Consider the following 16566-nt stretch of genomic DNA (forward strand, 5'->3'; position numbering starts at 1 on the left):
TGATTTTTTGTCTATTTTATTTTCTCTGATGTATTTTATGTATTTATTATTTTTATAATTGATTTTTTTATATTACTGACTCTTCCAGTATGTGTGTCTTAACTTCTGTGAAACACTTTGTGAAACTAAAGTGGATTGGATTGGATATACATGTTTTACATTGCAACCTATTAATCAATGACATTATAATTTATTATGATGTCATGAGAACAATCGTGTTCTTTTAACGACTTCAAGACATTAAAGAGCCTATTTCCAAGACACAATTTTTTGTTTCTGTAAATTCTCCCCAGGTAATTGCAATGTTGCATTATAGAGCCCTACTTGATAAGGTGGCTAATTTATCAATGTTTAGATGCCATAGTGCGACCAGACTGCAAAAGAAGTTATTGAAACCAAAAGAGAGAACCAATAACCATGAATAAGTCCTGAATCTTGGAAAAGGGTAAAAAAAGGGAAACAACTCAAACTCAAAATTGACAGTACTAAATCCAAAATAATGAAACAACTGACACAGGAGTACAGAGCGATAGACAAAGTAAAGAGAAGTATGAGAAAAGACAAAAGGAAATGGACTGATAATCTAGCAAGTGATGCCCAAAGAGCAGCAGATAAAGGACATATTAAAATCCCTCAATAAAATAGCTAAAACAGTATGCAATGACAATCCCTGCAATCCATTGAGTGTGAAAGACTAACAAGGAAACATAATTACTGATGGTGATGGAAGGAGAGAAAGGTGGAAAGTACACTTCAAAGAGATACTTAATAGAGACATGCCCACAAACCCAGTTGAAATCAGCGAGAAGAACTATCCTGAGATAGAGACTATTAACATAATCCCAATAACCAAAGAAGAGATCAACTGGGCAATCATAAAGTTGCAAAATGGGAAGGCATATGGTCTTGATATGATCACCCTGGAATTGTTGGCATGTGACATAGAGACATAAACCCACAAACTTCATAGTATCATCAGTGATATTTGGAATCTGGTAAAAAATACAATGTGATTAGAAGATGGTTCTGATTGTGAAACTACCAAAGAAAAGAGAAACCTTACCGAATGTGGGAATTGGAGGGGCATAACACTCTTACCCATAGCAAGCAAAGTGCTTGGAACAACAGAATTTAAACAGGAATTGACGAAAAGCCTGGAGCAGAACAAGCTGGATTTAGAGAAGATAAAAGCACAACTGAACAAATTTTTATTTTGAGGAACATTATCGCACATGTTAGTCATTCAACATTATTTTCAATTGGCAAACATCTGTCAACATACATGTTGCCGACCTTAAGTAAGCATTCGATTCAATTCATAGGGAAAGTTTGTGGGAGATAATGAGGCAATATGGTATACCAAGAAAATTCATAGATATTTGGAAGCTGCATGTATGTGTGCAGTACTAGACAACGGCGAATCAACAGATTGTTTTAAGTGAAAACTTTTCATCCTTTACTGGGTGATGCGAGAGACTACCAGAATCAACAATACTGGAATCAGGTGGCAAATTACGTCAAAGCTGGAAGTTCTGGATTTTGCCAACGATATTGCCCTGTTGTCCTCAACACATTCACAGATGCAGAGTACAACAAATACAATGTCAATGCTAGCCAAAAGTGTTGGACTAAGGATCAATGAAAAAAAGACAAAGCTCTTGAGATTGATCTACAGAAAAGAATGACGCTATTAAACAAGACAAAAATGACATTAAAGATGTAGATGAATTCACTTATCTTGGTGCAGTTGTGAGCAAGGAGGGCAGAAGTGGTAACTATGAATAGCAGTTTGAAAAAAAGAAGGGGAGAATTCACAAAACTAAATACAATTTGGACGTTAAATCAAAATAGTAAGAAAACTCAAATCTGATGTCACACATGTTTTACTGTATGCATGTGAGGTATAGAATTTGATCAAAAGTGATGAAAGAAAGTTGGACTCTCTCCAATTCAAATGTTTTAAAAGAATAATGACAGTCTTTTGGCCAAATATACTTTCAATTAATGAACTCCATAAACGGACCCAAGTTAACAGAATAAGCAAGGAAGTCGAAAAGTGGAGTTGGAAAATGATTGGTCACGTGTTGAGAAAGCCCAATAATCACCATTGCATGATAGCTCGACATAGCATCCAGTTGCCAAAAGAAGAGTGGGCAGACCGAAAACAACATACAGAAGGACTATCGAGAAATGAAGAAAAGAGGGAGTTTGGAAGAACTGGAAAGAAGTCAGAAGGCAAAATACCAACAGGACAGAATGGAAAATGAGCATGTCCAGGGTCTGTGTCCAAGGCACGAAGATGATAACTGAGCTGATTACATAGTGCCAGAGTCGCGAGTGTGATGCTCTCACAATCTGATAAAATGTGTGTGTTATTTTATCATTTTTATTCAAAGCACTTAACTTAATACGAAATTATATATTGGGTTATTTGGCTTATTTTTAAACTCTAAAGAGTACTCTTCTTCAGGAGGGACACATTGATGATAGCAGTTCCTTCGGACTGGCTCCGATCAAGAGACTTTTGAAACGACCAATCAAAAAGGAGGGGAGTTGTAGCGGCCGTGTACTCGATGCACGCTCCCTAAATGCCAAAAGAAATACCGTAAGCGCGAACAGAGTCTGTTGCACAAGCAAACATAGTCCGAGCAAAAACGCAACAGTCCCATGCACAGGGTTTTTATGCGCATATATTTTGCTACTGTTTTGATGCCATGTATTTATACTAAATGGATAATAGTTGGATCATAGGAAAACCAAAGTACCACTTGTATATAGTCAGCAATGCAAAGACTCTATGGATGCAGAGAAAATATATTTGTTTTATGTTGTTGTCAGTGATGGTTCTGGAGTGGTTCATTCGCCTGAGTCCACAGTCCACACTCTGTGCCAGTGTGAATGGTTGTTGGTCTTTATGTGCCCAGGGACTGTAGAGTGGGGATCAGTCCATTGTGTTGTGCACCTTTCGCCCTAAGTCAGCCGAAATAGGCACCAACTTCCTCCACCATTGGGGACGGCGTGGCGCAGTTGGAAGAATGGCTGTGCCAGCAACCTGAGGGTTTGTGGTTCAATCCCCACCTTCTACCATCCTTTTCACGTCCGTTGTGTCCTTGAGCAAGACACTTTACCCTTGTTCTTGATGGGACCTGGTTAGCGCCTTGCATGGCAGCTCCCGCCATCAGTGTGTGGATGTGTGTGTGAATGGGTGAATGTGGAAATAGTGTCAAAGCGCTTTGAGTTCCTTAAAAAGGTAGAAAAGCGCTATAAAAGTGTAACCCATTTTACCTTTTTTTTTTTACAAGATAGATGTTAGCACAGTGGTTCTTAACCAGGGTTCGATCGAACCCTAGGGGTTCGGTGAGTCGACCTCAGGGGTTCGGCGGAGATCAAAACACACCCGACTCTTCGTGTAAATACAAACTTCTCCCTGTTGGCATATTACAGATAAGGCAACAGCTGACTGATTTGCAGGTGTGTAATTTGTTGTGAGTTTATGCACTGTCTTAGTTTTGTTGTTTGAACAAGGTGATGTTCATGCACGGTTGATTTTGTGCACCAGTAAAAAAAATATGGTAACACTTTAGTATGGGGAACATATTCACTATTAATTAGTTGCTTATTAACATGCAAATTGGTAACATATTGGTTCTTAACTAGTCATTAAGTACTAATTAATGCCTTATTCGGCATGGCCATATTATAACCCTAACCCTCTAACCCTGACCCTAACCCTAACCACAATAACTAACATATTCTATCACTTAGAATATGTTCCCCTATTGTCCAAATAACTCTAAATTAAGTCTTTGTTACTTAGAATATGTTCCCCTATACTAAAGTGTTACCAAAAACATATAACTTTGTCTTGAATTTGAAAAAAAAACATTTTATTTTTCACTAAAGAAGGGTTCGGTGAATGCGCATATGAAACTGGTGGGGTTCGGTACCTACAACAAGGTTAAGAACCACTGTGTTAGAAAATGTGTGGATTGATGGACTTAAATTTTTATTACATTCCAGAAGTGAAATAACAGTTTTACTTGCAACCCAGAGAGCGATAAACGATAGAAAATGGGTGGATGGATGGATATATTGGGTTGTATGCTTTACACCAGAGATCCCTCTCATGCATTGACTTATTTACCTTTAAAATCTAGATGGATTAAATAAATAATACTTTATAGTGAGATTGACAGGATTAAGAATATAATAAACTTGATGTTCTTTGCTCGTTCTTATTGTCAGTTAAAAATATTTGGGAATTGATGTGTGTATAAAAATGATCAATTATATGTTTGCATGTGCGTCCTTCCACTAGCTACTCACAGTGAATCCAGAGCATCGTTTCTCCAGCCTGTCGGACATGCAGACTTCTCCCTACCTCGCTGACATCAACTGGGATGCTATTTACGGAAAGAAGATGGATGCCGGCTTCGTTCCGAATGTTAGTGCCAAACAATTCAATGCAAGACACCTAAAAGTGCACACAAGCAGCTTATTAGTAGCAATTGTAGTAGATGAATAATTCCAAGCAGATCTTATTGCAGCTTCCTTTTTCTATTTCTCTATAATGTGTGGCATATATTAATGTTTTATATCAAAGTTGATTAGCAGGCGTTGGCTGTCAAACGATCGCCTTATGGACTTTTCCTCCTGTAGAAAGGTCGTCTCCACTGCGACCCCACCTTTGAACTGGAGGAGATGATTCTGGAATCACGTCCCCTTCATAAGAAGAAGAAAAGACTGGCAAAGAACCGGTCTCGAGATAACAGCAAGGATTCACAGTCTGTGCGTAAAAACATTCTTTACTGTATCAACTTGTCTCAATAACCATTTTTGACGATTCATTTTAATTGTGTTATTGATTCCATGAACAATGATTTCTTTGAATGTTAGAATAAACCAAAAGCAGATACAGTCATTAAAGTCATCTTAAGTTTATCGTCCACGCCTGACAGTGGTAAACACATTTCCGTGAAGTAGGATTATTATTAATAAATTTAATATTTTCATAGTTGGAGCATAAATGAAACTGTTTACAACTTTCTAAATATATAATTTACCATTATTAGAAACCTCTGAACATAAATTAACTTCCATATAGTTACATTTTCACTCGTTTCACACAGTATAGTAGCCTTCAGTGTGTTCTACTGTAGATTACGGTACTTAGCGATAGCCCGGAGGATCCTCCAAGCATCATTGCTATGGCCTACTACTATGAAGAAATCATGGACACGTGTAGTTCTGCAAAAACGTGGTCAGTTTATTAGTCGCAGCTACCACTATTGGCCGTGTTGTGAGCATTGCATGTACTGCATTTTCATTGAAACTGTATTACTGATGTTGAAAATGAAGTTCATCAACTGGGTTCATCTTCACTTAACATTGTCCATGCAGCTGCTGATGGCTGTCTTGTTAGCATAAAGTGGCTGACTGAGTTACATTGAGTACTGGAATGTTTTTGAGCTGGGCCAATAACACATTTTGCTTGACAATATATTGACCTATGAATTATTGCCGATAAACAATATTATTCCCATTATTTTTTTTAGACCCAATTAACCATTGATGTAATGATAACATAACTATAAAGCATGTCCTTTCAAAAGCAATAAACTGGTATTTTAGGGGGGAAATTATCACCAGACCTATGTAAGCGTCAATATATACCTTGATGTTGCAGAAAAAAGACCATATGTTTTTTAACCGATTTCCGAACTCTAAAAGGGTGAATTTGGAAAGGCCTTTCTATTATTCGCTCTCAGAGCGATGAAATCACAACGTGACGTCACATAGGTAGTCAATCCGCCATTTTCTCAAACACATTACACACACAAGTCAAATCAGCTCTGTTATTTTCCGTTTTTTCAACCGTTTTCCGTACTTTGGAGACATTAAGCCTCGTCGGTGTGTTGTCGGAGGGTGTAACAACACGATCAGCGACAGATTCAAGTTAACTTATGTGGAGTGCGCTAAGCAGACATGTCAATGGTCACGGCATGCTAATCGATGCTAACATGCTATTTAGGCTAGCTGTATGTACATATTGCATCATTATGCCTCACTTGTAGCTATATTTGCATCCAGCCTGTCCCTCCACCCACATTTAATGCCAAACAAACATACACATCGACGGATTCAAGTTGCACCAGTTATCAAAAGATGCGAAAGTCCCTCGTTTGTTCTGTTCTGTCGTAGCATCGCTACCGACGATAGCGATGCTACGACAGAGATGTGTGGATATCCTGCGACACTCAAAGCAGATGCATTTCCAATGATAAAGTCAACGAAATCACAAACGTGAGTTTTGTTGATATTATTGACTTATGTGCTAATCAGACATATTAGGTCACGGCATGACTGCAAGCTAATCGATGCTAACATGCTATTTAGGCTAGCTGTATGTACATATTGCATCATTATGCCTCATTTGTAGCTATATTTGCATCCAGCCTTTCCCTCCACCCATATTTAATGCCAAACAAATACATACCAATCGACGGATTCAAATTGCACCAGTTGTCAAAAGATGCAATCGTTGGTTTGAAGGCCATCACCGAATTCGTCCTTGTTGCCGTTGTGTGTCATGATATGGCTCAATAGCTTCAGTTTCTTCTTTAATTTCGTTTTCGCTATCTGCCTCCACACTCCAACCATCCGTTTGAATACATGCGTAATCTGTTGAATCGATTAAACCGCTGAAATCCGAGTCTAAATCCAAGTTAATGTCGCTATATCTTTCTGTTCTATCCGCCATGTTTGTTTGTATTGGCATCACGCAGTTACGTCACAGGAAAATGGACGGGTGGATGAAGCGATGGTGAAAATCAGACACTTTGAAGCAGTTTTTCGGGATATTGCGTGATGGGTAAATTTTTTTTAAAAACTTCAAAAAATAAAATAAGCCACTGGGAACTGATTGTTATTGGTTTTAACCCTTCTGAAATTGTGATAATGTTCCCCTTTAACATTGTAATTAAAATGAAAACTTTTAATCTCAAAGTTTAATAATAAAAAATAATAATAACAATAAAATATAGTTTGTCTTTTAGCAAAATTTTGCACTTAAATAAAAATGACAACCAAAAGCAATAAAATATATTAAGGAGGGGACGGTGGGGGGCTCAGCTATACACAACCATAACAATAAATAAACTGGCTAAATAAAGTATTGACAACCAAAGTTGCACTTCAATATTGAACATGCAGAGAGAGGTAGAGTTGTACATTACTTAACGACAATCAAGTCAGGACCTTCTTAAACGAATGTGCAAAATAACAATATAATCGCTATGGTTAAAACAAGTGTATTAACCGGTCCTATGCAAAACAAAATTAAGTTTGGCAGATTCCGAGTGAGAAACACCAACATGACAGCACTTTTAAAAACTGTTAAATGGCAGCATATCTCTGGCAATGTATTTAACCCCACTTTCTGTGAGCGCATACTATTTTGCACTGTTTTGTTTACACTGACTGACCTGTGATTGTGAACTGTCGGGGTTGTGTTTCAAGAGGTGTGCAAGTTTGTTGTAGTTGCGCACATTCAGCAAACTGGCTTCTCGGTGTTGATAGTATAATTTTGTTCCAAAGGTGTGAACTGAAATATTCCCACACTGGTGCGGTGGAATTTGGGTTTGTGGTCATTTTGTCCATGCTAGCTGCTACATGCTACCTAGTTGCACTCTGTGATGCTAATGGGCCAGCGGCCCCTCGTCAAAGATAAAGAGTCAAAGACACTTAAAGGGGTACATTATCAATGTACCCCTATGTAAGCGTCAATATATCTTGATGTTGCAGAAAAAAAAACATGTTTTTTTAACCGATTTCCGAACTCTAAAAGGGTGAATTTGGCGATTTAAACGCCTTTCAATTGTTCGCTGTCGGAGCAACGACTTTTCACCCGTGACGTTACAACGGGAAGCAATCTGCCATTTTGTCAAACACATTACACACACAAGTCAAATCAGCTCTGTTATTTTCCGTTTTTTCGACTGTTTTCCGTACCTTGGAGACATCATGCCTCGTCGGTGTGTTGTCGGAGGGTGTAACAACACGATCAGGGACGGATTCAAGTTATCTTACGTGGAGTGTGCATCGATTAGCACGGCATGCTAATCGATGCCAACATGTTATTTAGGCTCGCTGTATGTACATATTGCATCGTTATGCCTCGTTTGTGGCTATATTTGCATCCAGCCTTTCCCTCCACCCACAATAAATGCCAAACAAACACATACCAATCGACGGATTCAAGTTACACCAGTGTCAAAAGATGCGAAAGTCCCTCGTTTGTTCTGCACATTTTACCGACGATAGCGATGCTACGACAGAGATGTGTGGATATCCTGTGACACTCAAAGCAGATGCATTTCCAACGATAAAGTCAACGAAATCACAAAGGTGAGTTTTGTTGATGTTATTGACTTATGTGCTAATCAGACATATTTGGTCACGGCATGACTGCCAGCTAATCGATGCTAACATGCTATTTAGGCTAGCTGTATGTACATTTGTAGCTATATTTGCATCCAGCCTTTCCCTCCACCCACATTTAATGCCAAACAAACACTTACCAATCGACAGATTTAAGTTGCTCCAGTGGTCAAAAGATGCAATCGTTGGTTAGAAGGCGATCGCCGAATAGCTTCTATAGCTATTCGTTCAATAGCTTCAGTTTCTTCTTCAATTTTGTTTTCGCTATCTGCCTCCATACTCCAACCATCCGTTTCAATACATGCGTAATCCGTTGAATCGCTTAAGCCGCTGAAATCCGAGTCTGAATCAGAGCTAATGTCGCCATATCTTGCTGTTCTATCCGCCATGTTTGTTTGTATTGGTGTCACGCAGTGACGTCACAGGAAAATGGACGGGTGGATTTACAGATAGCGAAAATCAGGCACTTAAAAGCCTTTTTTCGGAATATTCCATGATGGGTAAAATTTTGAAAAAAACTTCGAAAAATAAAATAAGGCACTGGGAACCGATTTTTATTGGTTTCAACCCTTCTGAAATTGTGATAATGTTCCCCTTTAAAGAGGACAAGATAATTCACCTAACTTATTTTAATTTCGCTACGGTACAAACGCGCATAGCCTGTTAAAAACGACGAAAAGCATGGAGGCGATTTACCGACTTTAATTTGCATTTATTGTCGGTTAATTGACTTATCAAATATCGCCCCAGGCCTACGCTCACACAATGGCACACCAATATGGTGATGTTTTATTAATGAAGCAGGAGTTGAAAATGAAGTCCATTAAAAAGTTGGTCTACCAAAAGTTGGTCAGCTTGATTGTCGCGGTCAAGACAGAGTAGCGCCATGATTAGCCGCCATGTTGTTAGCAGTGTTCATCCCTTATCTGGAAACAAAAAGTCCCCCTTCATGAATATATTTATCCACTGTGACAACCTAATAATAGAACATAAGACAAATACTGCAGTGTAAAACATAAAACACATAAATAAATTAGGCCAAACATTTGGAGAACATACTTTTATTTTCTTAATGCGCAGTGTAGTAAAGCCACAACTGTAATACCTCAACACACATATGTGTTAATTTCACTGTCAGATAATGACATTTCTATCCACAGTTCAAGCTCTCAACACAAGATAAACTCATTTTCAAAGTATTATACTGTTCACTCTGAACCATAGTTTTTATTTATTTATGGGGTTTCACACTGATTCCGCTGGAATCCCGAGAATGTTATCTTACTACTTAACAATTCTGTCTTTCTCTTCATGTAGTATAGCAGTGCCTCGTGATTTATTTGGACTATTTTATCGTTTAATAATGCAAGATATCAGAGGAGCCAACATGGTGGTGCATGTGGTTAGCACATCTGCCTAACAGCAAGGAGACCGTGTCTTAACACTGTCCTAAAATGATGCATATTAGGTTAAAGGCCTACTGAAACCCCCTACTACCCACCACGCAGTCTGATAGTTTATATAACAGTGATGAAACATTAACAATGCAACACATGCCAATACGGCCTTTTTAGTTTACTAAATTGCAATTTTAAATTTCCCAGGAGTTCCGTCTTGAAAACGTCGTGTAATGATGACGTGTACGCAAGACGTCACAGGTTTTTAGGAAGTATGAGCGCTCTACACACACACACACACAGCTAAATGTCGTCTGCTTTAACGGCATAATTACAAGGTATTTTGGAGATCTGTGTTGCTGAATCTTTTGCAGTTTGTTCAATTAATATTGGAGAAGTCAAAATAGAAAGATGTAGGTGGGAAACTTTAGCCTTTAGCCACACAAACACACGGTGATTTCTTGTTTAAAATTCCTGGAGGTGAAACTTTACTATGGATCAGTGCGCAGTCAAGCGAACATGGATGCCGACTACATGTCAACCAGCAGGTTTCGGTGAGAAAATTGTGGTTAAAAAGTCACTTCTTACCGGAGAAAAGCTCAGTTTGTGCCGTCCATAGCTGCCGTCGACCCACCTGAGACACTGTGCGTCAAGACACCCGTGGACACACCCCTCCGACTATCAGGTACTGTTAAACTCACTAAAACACTAGCAACACAATAGAAAGATAAGGGATTTCCCAGAATTATCCTAGTAAATGTGTCTAAAAACATCGGAATCCATCCCAATGCAATCGCGTTTTTTTTTTTTTTTATTTTTTTTTCTAGTCCGTCGCTATCAATATCCTCAAACACGAATCTTTCATCCTCGCTCAGATTAATGGGGAAATTGTCGTTTTCTCAGTCCGAATAGCACTTTTTGTTGGAGGCTCCCATTAAAATCAATGTGAGTATGTGAGGAGCCCCCACACTTGTGACGTCATCGTCTGCGACTTCCGGTAGAGGCAGGGCTTTCCTCTTAACACCGAAAGTTGCGAACTTTATCGTGGATGTTCTCTACTAAATCCTTTCAGCAAAAATATGGCAATATCGCGAAATGATCAAGTATGACACATAGAATGGACCTGCTATCCCCGTTTAAATAAGAAAATCTAATTTCAGTAGGCCTTTAAATGGGGACTCTGAAATGTAAAAAGTTGTGAAAGTGAGTGAGAAATATTGATAAAGACTGCCAACCATTCTTGCCAAAAGTCAGATGAGATAGATTCCAGCTCACCCATGACCATGACAGGATACATTGTAGAACTGGACAGATATTTCAGGGTTGTCTCCGACATCATTTCACACATCAATCTTATTAACCGGTTGACCTCTATTCCTGGGTTGAGACCTCTATCAGCCATATGATAAAGGTTTACCCAAAGAGCACAACTGGGCAATTATTTTGACTCGAGGGCCACTTTGAGAGAAAGAAATGTGTCTGGAAGCTGGTGTGTATGTGTATATAAAAGATAAAAAAATAAATATATACAGAACAGTAAACAAATATACTGTACATTATGTGTGATTGGTCCTTTTTTTCAGGAACACTACTACAAAAACAGTAATGTCTGAGAGAATGTTAAAACACCCTTTCGGCATGGCATAGTGGGTAGAGTGGCCGTGCCAGAAACCTGATGGTTGCAGGTTTGCTCCCCACCTATTGACATCCAAAACGCTGCCGTTGTGTCCTTGAGCAGGACACTTCTCCCTTGCCCCCGGTGCCGCTCACACTGGTGAATGACTGATGATTGAATAATAGGTGGTGGTTGGAGGGGCAAACCGGCAACCTCGCTTCTGTCAGTCTACCCCAATTCAGCTGTGGCTACAAATGTAGCTTACCACCACCAGTTGTGAATGAATTATGAGTTTCCACTTCTCTCTGAGCGCTTTGAGTATCCAATAATAGAAAAGCCCGATATAAAATCTAATCCATTTTTATTATCATTTAAAAACATTGACAGGCCACCTCAATAAAAACAAATTGAATTTTCCTTTTTTTTACTAAATGTGACACCCAGAATGAACATAAAAAAAAAAGAATGTGGGATTTGCAATATTAACTAAGAACAATTAATCACTGAATATTAACAACATATGAACTTTGCTCCTCTTTTACTTCTCAGACCACCTTCTCGATTCACATCTTTTACCATCAAGCCAAACGCAACAATCATGGCAAAATATGAACACAAAGTGTAAAAACACCTACAATCTGATGTAATATTCCTTTTCTACAGAACTTTGTTGTAAAATTCTGCTTTTGCGTCTGCGCCTAGACATCCACGTTATGGAAACAAACCCTGCCCACACACTTTGTGACACATAGGCCTGGAGCTGTTTTGTCATATTGATTGACTGATTAAGACTTTTATTAAAAGATTGCACAGTTCAGTACATATTCCGTACGATTGACCACTAAATGGTAACACCCGGGGCTTCACGGTGGGAGAGGGGTTAGTGCGTCTGCCTCACAATACGAAGGTCCTGCAGTCCTGGGTTCAAATCCAGGCTCGGGATCTTTCTGTGTGGAGTTTGCATGTTCTCCCCGTGAATGCGTGGGTTCCCTCCGGGTAATCCGGCTTCCTCCCACCTCCAAAGACATGCACCTGGGGATAAGTTGATTGGCAACACTAATTTGGCCCTAGTGTGTGAATGTGAGTGTGAATGTTGTCTATCTGTGTTGGCCCTGCGATGAGTGGCGACTTGTCCAGGGTGTACGCCGCCTTCCGCCCGACTGTAGCTGAGATAGGCGCTAGCGCCCCCCGCGACCCCAAAAGGGAATAAGCGGTAGAAAATGGATGGATGGATGGTAACACCCGAATAAGTTTTTCAGCTTGTTTAAGTCGGGGTCCACGTTAATCAATTCATGGTACAAATATATACTATCAGCATAATACAGTCATCATGGTATATACATTGAATTATTTACGTTATGTACAATCCGGGGGGTGGGATGAGGAGCTTTGGTTGATATCAGTACTTCAGTCATCAACAATTGCATCATCAGAGAAATTGACATTGAAACAGTGTAGGTCTGATTTGGTAGCATATGTACAGCGAACAGAGAACATAGTGAGTTCAGATAGCATGAGAACAAGTATATACATTTGATTATTTAAATTAGGTTATTTCCAATCCGGGGAGATGGGATGTGAATGGAGGAGAGTATTAGTAAAGGGTTGAAGTTGCCTGGAGGTTTTGTTTTAGAGCGGTTTTGAAGGAGGATAGAGATGCACTTACTTTTAAACCTGTTTGGAGTGCATTCCACATTGATGTGGCATAGAAAGAGAATGAGTTAAGACCTTTGTTAGATCGGAAACTGGGTTTAACGTGGTTTGTGGAGGTCCCCCTGGTGTTGTGGTTATGGCGGTCATTTACGTTAAGGAAGTAGTTTGACATGTACTTCGGTATCAGGGAGGTGTAGTTGATTTTATGGACTAGGCTCAGTGCAAGTTGTTTTACTCTGTCCTTCACCCTGAGCCAGCCCACTTTGGAGAAGTGGGTTGGAGTGAGGTGTGATCTGGGGTGGAGGTCTAAAAGTAACCGGACTAGCTTATTCTGGGATGTTTGGAGTCTAGATTTGAGGGTTTTGGAGGTACTGTGGTACCAGGAGGTGCAAGCGTAATAGAAAAAGGGTTGAATGAGAGTTCCCGCTAGAATCTTCAAGGTGCTTTTGTTGACCAGAGCGGAGATTCTGTAGAGGAATCTCGTTCTTGGGTTGACCTTTTTGATTACCTTGGTTGCCATTTTATCGCAGGAAAGATTGGCCTCGAGAATGGAACCTAGGTAGGTGAGCTCATCTTTCCTGGTGATAACAATGTCACCCACTTTTATAGTGAAGTCACTGACTTTGTTAAGGTTGATATGGGACCCAAATAGGATGGATTCCGTTTTACCTAAGTGTAAGGATAGCTTGTTGTCAGCGAGCCAGGTGCAAATATTAAGGAGTTTAGCACTGAGGATTTGTTCCACCTGTGACTTGTCCTTGACGGATACCAGCAGGGCCGAGTCATCCGCAAACAGGAACAATTCACAGTCGCATGCTGATGGCATGTCATTTACGTATATAAAGAAGAGTGAAGGTCCTAGTATACTGCCTTGGACTCCACTGGTGCCGTTCACCTCTACCACCTGTTTTCTCATTATGTGATGAGTTTTCTTTTCCACTTTGTCATCATGTCATTCACCTCAGTATTTTCCTCTTTGTGTAACTATTCCCATCATCATGTCATCAGCGATTTTAAAGGACCAAAACTGTGGAAAAAGAAGTTGCATGTATATGCCAAATTGTGTTTCATTATATCCATTAAACCATATCCAATTGTATTTACAATTCGCAAAGATTGTGAAAATGTTGTACAAATATCACAAAATGCCACAAATTCAGTCAGCCATTTTTTAAGGACTTCAGTCATTTCCATAGATTGACGTCACTGTAGTAACACCTCTGCACTCTAACCATCCATCAATCAAAGTTTATTTATACATCCCTAAATCACAAGTGTTTCAAAGGGCTACACAAACCACAACAACATCCTCGGCTCAGATCCCACATCACTCTAACCATGTTATCAGATCAGTCGTACTGGAAATACACAAACATTAGAGAGAGATGTGCTGTCTTTCATTCACAATCCTGAACATATATGCTTGGCTTTTTTATGCATTGTAAGTCATAAATAAATAAATACATAAAAAGTCTACTAACAGAAGAGTCATTGGGGGCTCTCTATTTCACCCACAAAATCCTCTAAGTAACCATCCAAAACCCACCAACAATACTCTATATACATATCGTAAACTGAATAATAACCAAATATTAGCGATGTTTTTATTTTAAGTGTTTAATGCAGACACAGTTTTTTTTCAGCGGCGGATTGATAACACAGCTCACTAAACCTGCTCACTATCTCCGCCATCATCGCGACTCTGCTCGTCAAAGATATTCTAGATTATACATGATGCCTCTCATCTGGATATTAGGAGGGTTTAGCTATAAATCTAGAAGTTGTTCATCTGTGACATTCAATACATGGAGACAAACACACACAACCAATGACAGTGTCTGCAGACTTCCTTATTAACCCTTCTTGTGCATCGTGATTCATTTTTCATCTAAACGGAAAGTTATGGGCATCTTATCAGTTGTCATTGAACTAAGAGCAGACATTGTACAGTAAGCAATCGTTTTATTATGTTTGCAGTTTGTATTTCTTGTTTAGGACTTAGCAATACTGCTACATGATGCTTAGTGTTTCACTAAATCTGGATATGTTAAACAGAGTTTCTAAAACTTGTAGCTCACCCTCTTTATGTTCAAGATCAACAATATAATTTTCTGGATCCTAATTTTTCTCAAAGGAATTGTTGTTGTTTCTCCATAATTTGCATTGTTGTTGGTGATGAGGAGATCTGCGGTTCCTACCTCTGAGTCACGCGATGATGTGTCTCGCCTCCTCATTGTCTTTTAAAATGTCTCAGGAATCTCTGTGAGATTGACAATATTTTGATTGATTGATTGATTGATTGATTGATTGATTGATTGATTGATTGATTGATTGATTGAATGAAACTTTTGTTAGTAGATTGTACAGTACAGTACATGTTCCGTACAATTGACCACTAAATGGTAACACCTGAATACGTTTTTTAACTTGTTTAAAGGCCTACTGAAACCCACTACTACCGACCACGCAGTCTGATAGTTTATATATTTATGATGAAATATTAACATTGCAACACATGCCAATACGGCCTTTTTAGTTTACTAAATTGCAATTTTAAATTTCCCGCGGAGTGTCCTGTTGAAAACGTTGCGGTATGATGACGCGTATGATGACACGTGCGTTTGACATCACCGGTTGTAGCGGATATTTTTTTCCAGCCCGATCCAAGCTATAAGTAGTCTACTTTAATCGCATAATTACACAGTATTCTGGACATCTGTGTTGCTGAATATTTTGCAATTTGTTCAATTAATAATGGAGAAGTAAAAGTAGAAAGGTGGAGGTGGGAAGCGGTGTATTAAGCTGCCTTTGGCAACACAAACACAGCCGGTGTTTCCTTGTTTAAAATTCCCGAAGGTAAAGCTTTACTATTGAACAGAGTTGTCAAGCGAACATGGTTCCCGACCACATGTCAACCGGCAGATTTCCGAGAGAAAAATTGTGGTAATAATTCGGCTTTTATCGTAGTTATGAGCGGAGCTTGCGTCCTCCTGCAGCTGCGGACTATTACCTCCTCCCACCGGAGACACTGGGTCACCACACCCGTGGCCACACCCTTCCGACTTTCAGATACCATATAATCTCACTAAAATACAAGTAACACAATAAGCAGATAAGGGATTTTCCAGAACTATCCTAGTAAAAGTGTCTAATAACATCTGAATCGCTCTCACTGCCCTCGCCTTTTTATTTTATTTTTTTAAAACTTTTTTTTTCTTGTCCTTCACTCTCACTATCCTCATCCACAAATCTGTCATCCTCGCTCATATTAATGGGGAAATTGTCGCTTTCTCGGTCCGAATCGCTCTAGCTGCTGGTGGCAATGATTGTAAACAATGGGAAGATGTGAGGAGCTCCACAACCCGTGATGTCACACGCACATCGTCTGCTACTTCCGGTAAAGGCAAGGCTTTTTTATTAACGACCAAAAGTTGCAAACTTTATCGTGGATGTTCTCTAATA

General features: G+C 39.3%; 1 protein-coding gene across 2 annotated transcripts in view; it reads left to right on the plus strand.

Annotated features, from left to right (window-relative positions):
• The window catches only part of LOC133559280 (serine/threonine-protein kinase 32C-like), a 237311-nt gene that overhangs the window by 200502 nt on the left and 20243 nt on the right, over positions 1–16566 (plus strand). For both annotated transcript variants that reach the window (XM_061910889.1, XM_061910888.1), the window contains exons 10-11: positions 4319–4444; positions 4660–4788. In XM_061910889.1, coding sequence (XP_061766873.1) covers positions 4319–4444; positions 4660–4788 — 255 coding nt within the window. The remainder of the gene's footprint in view (positions 1–4318; positions 4445–4659; positions 4789–16566) is intronic.

Source organism: Nerophis ophidion, linkage group LG09 (genome assembly GCF_033978795.1).
Source record: "Nerophis ophidion isolate RoL-2023_Sa linkage group LG09, RoL_Noph_v1.0, whole genome shotgun sequence".
NCBI classification, from domain to species: domain Eukaryota; kingdom Metazoa; phylum Chordata; class Actinopteri; order Syngnathiformes; family Syngnathidae; genus Nerophis; species Nerophis ophidion.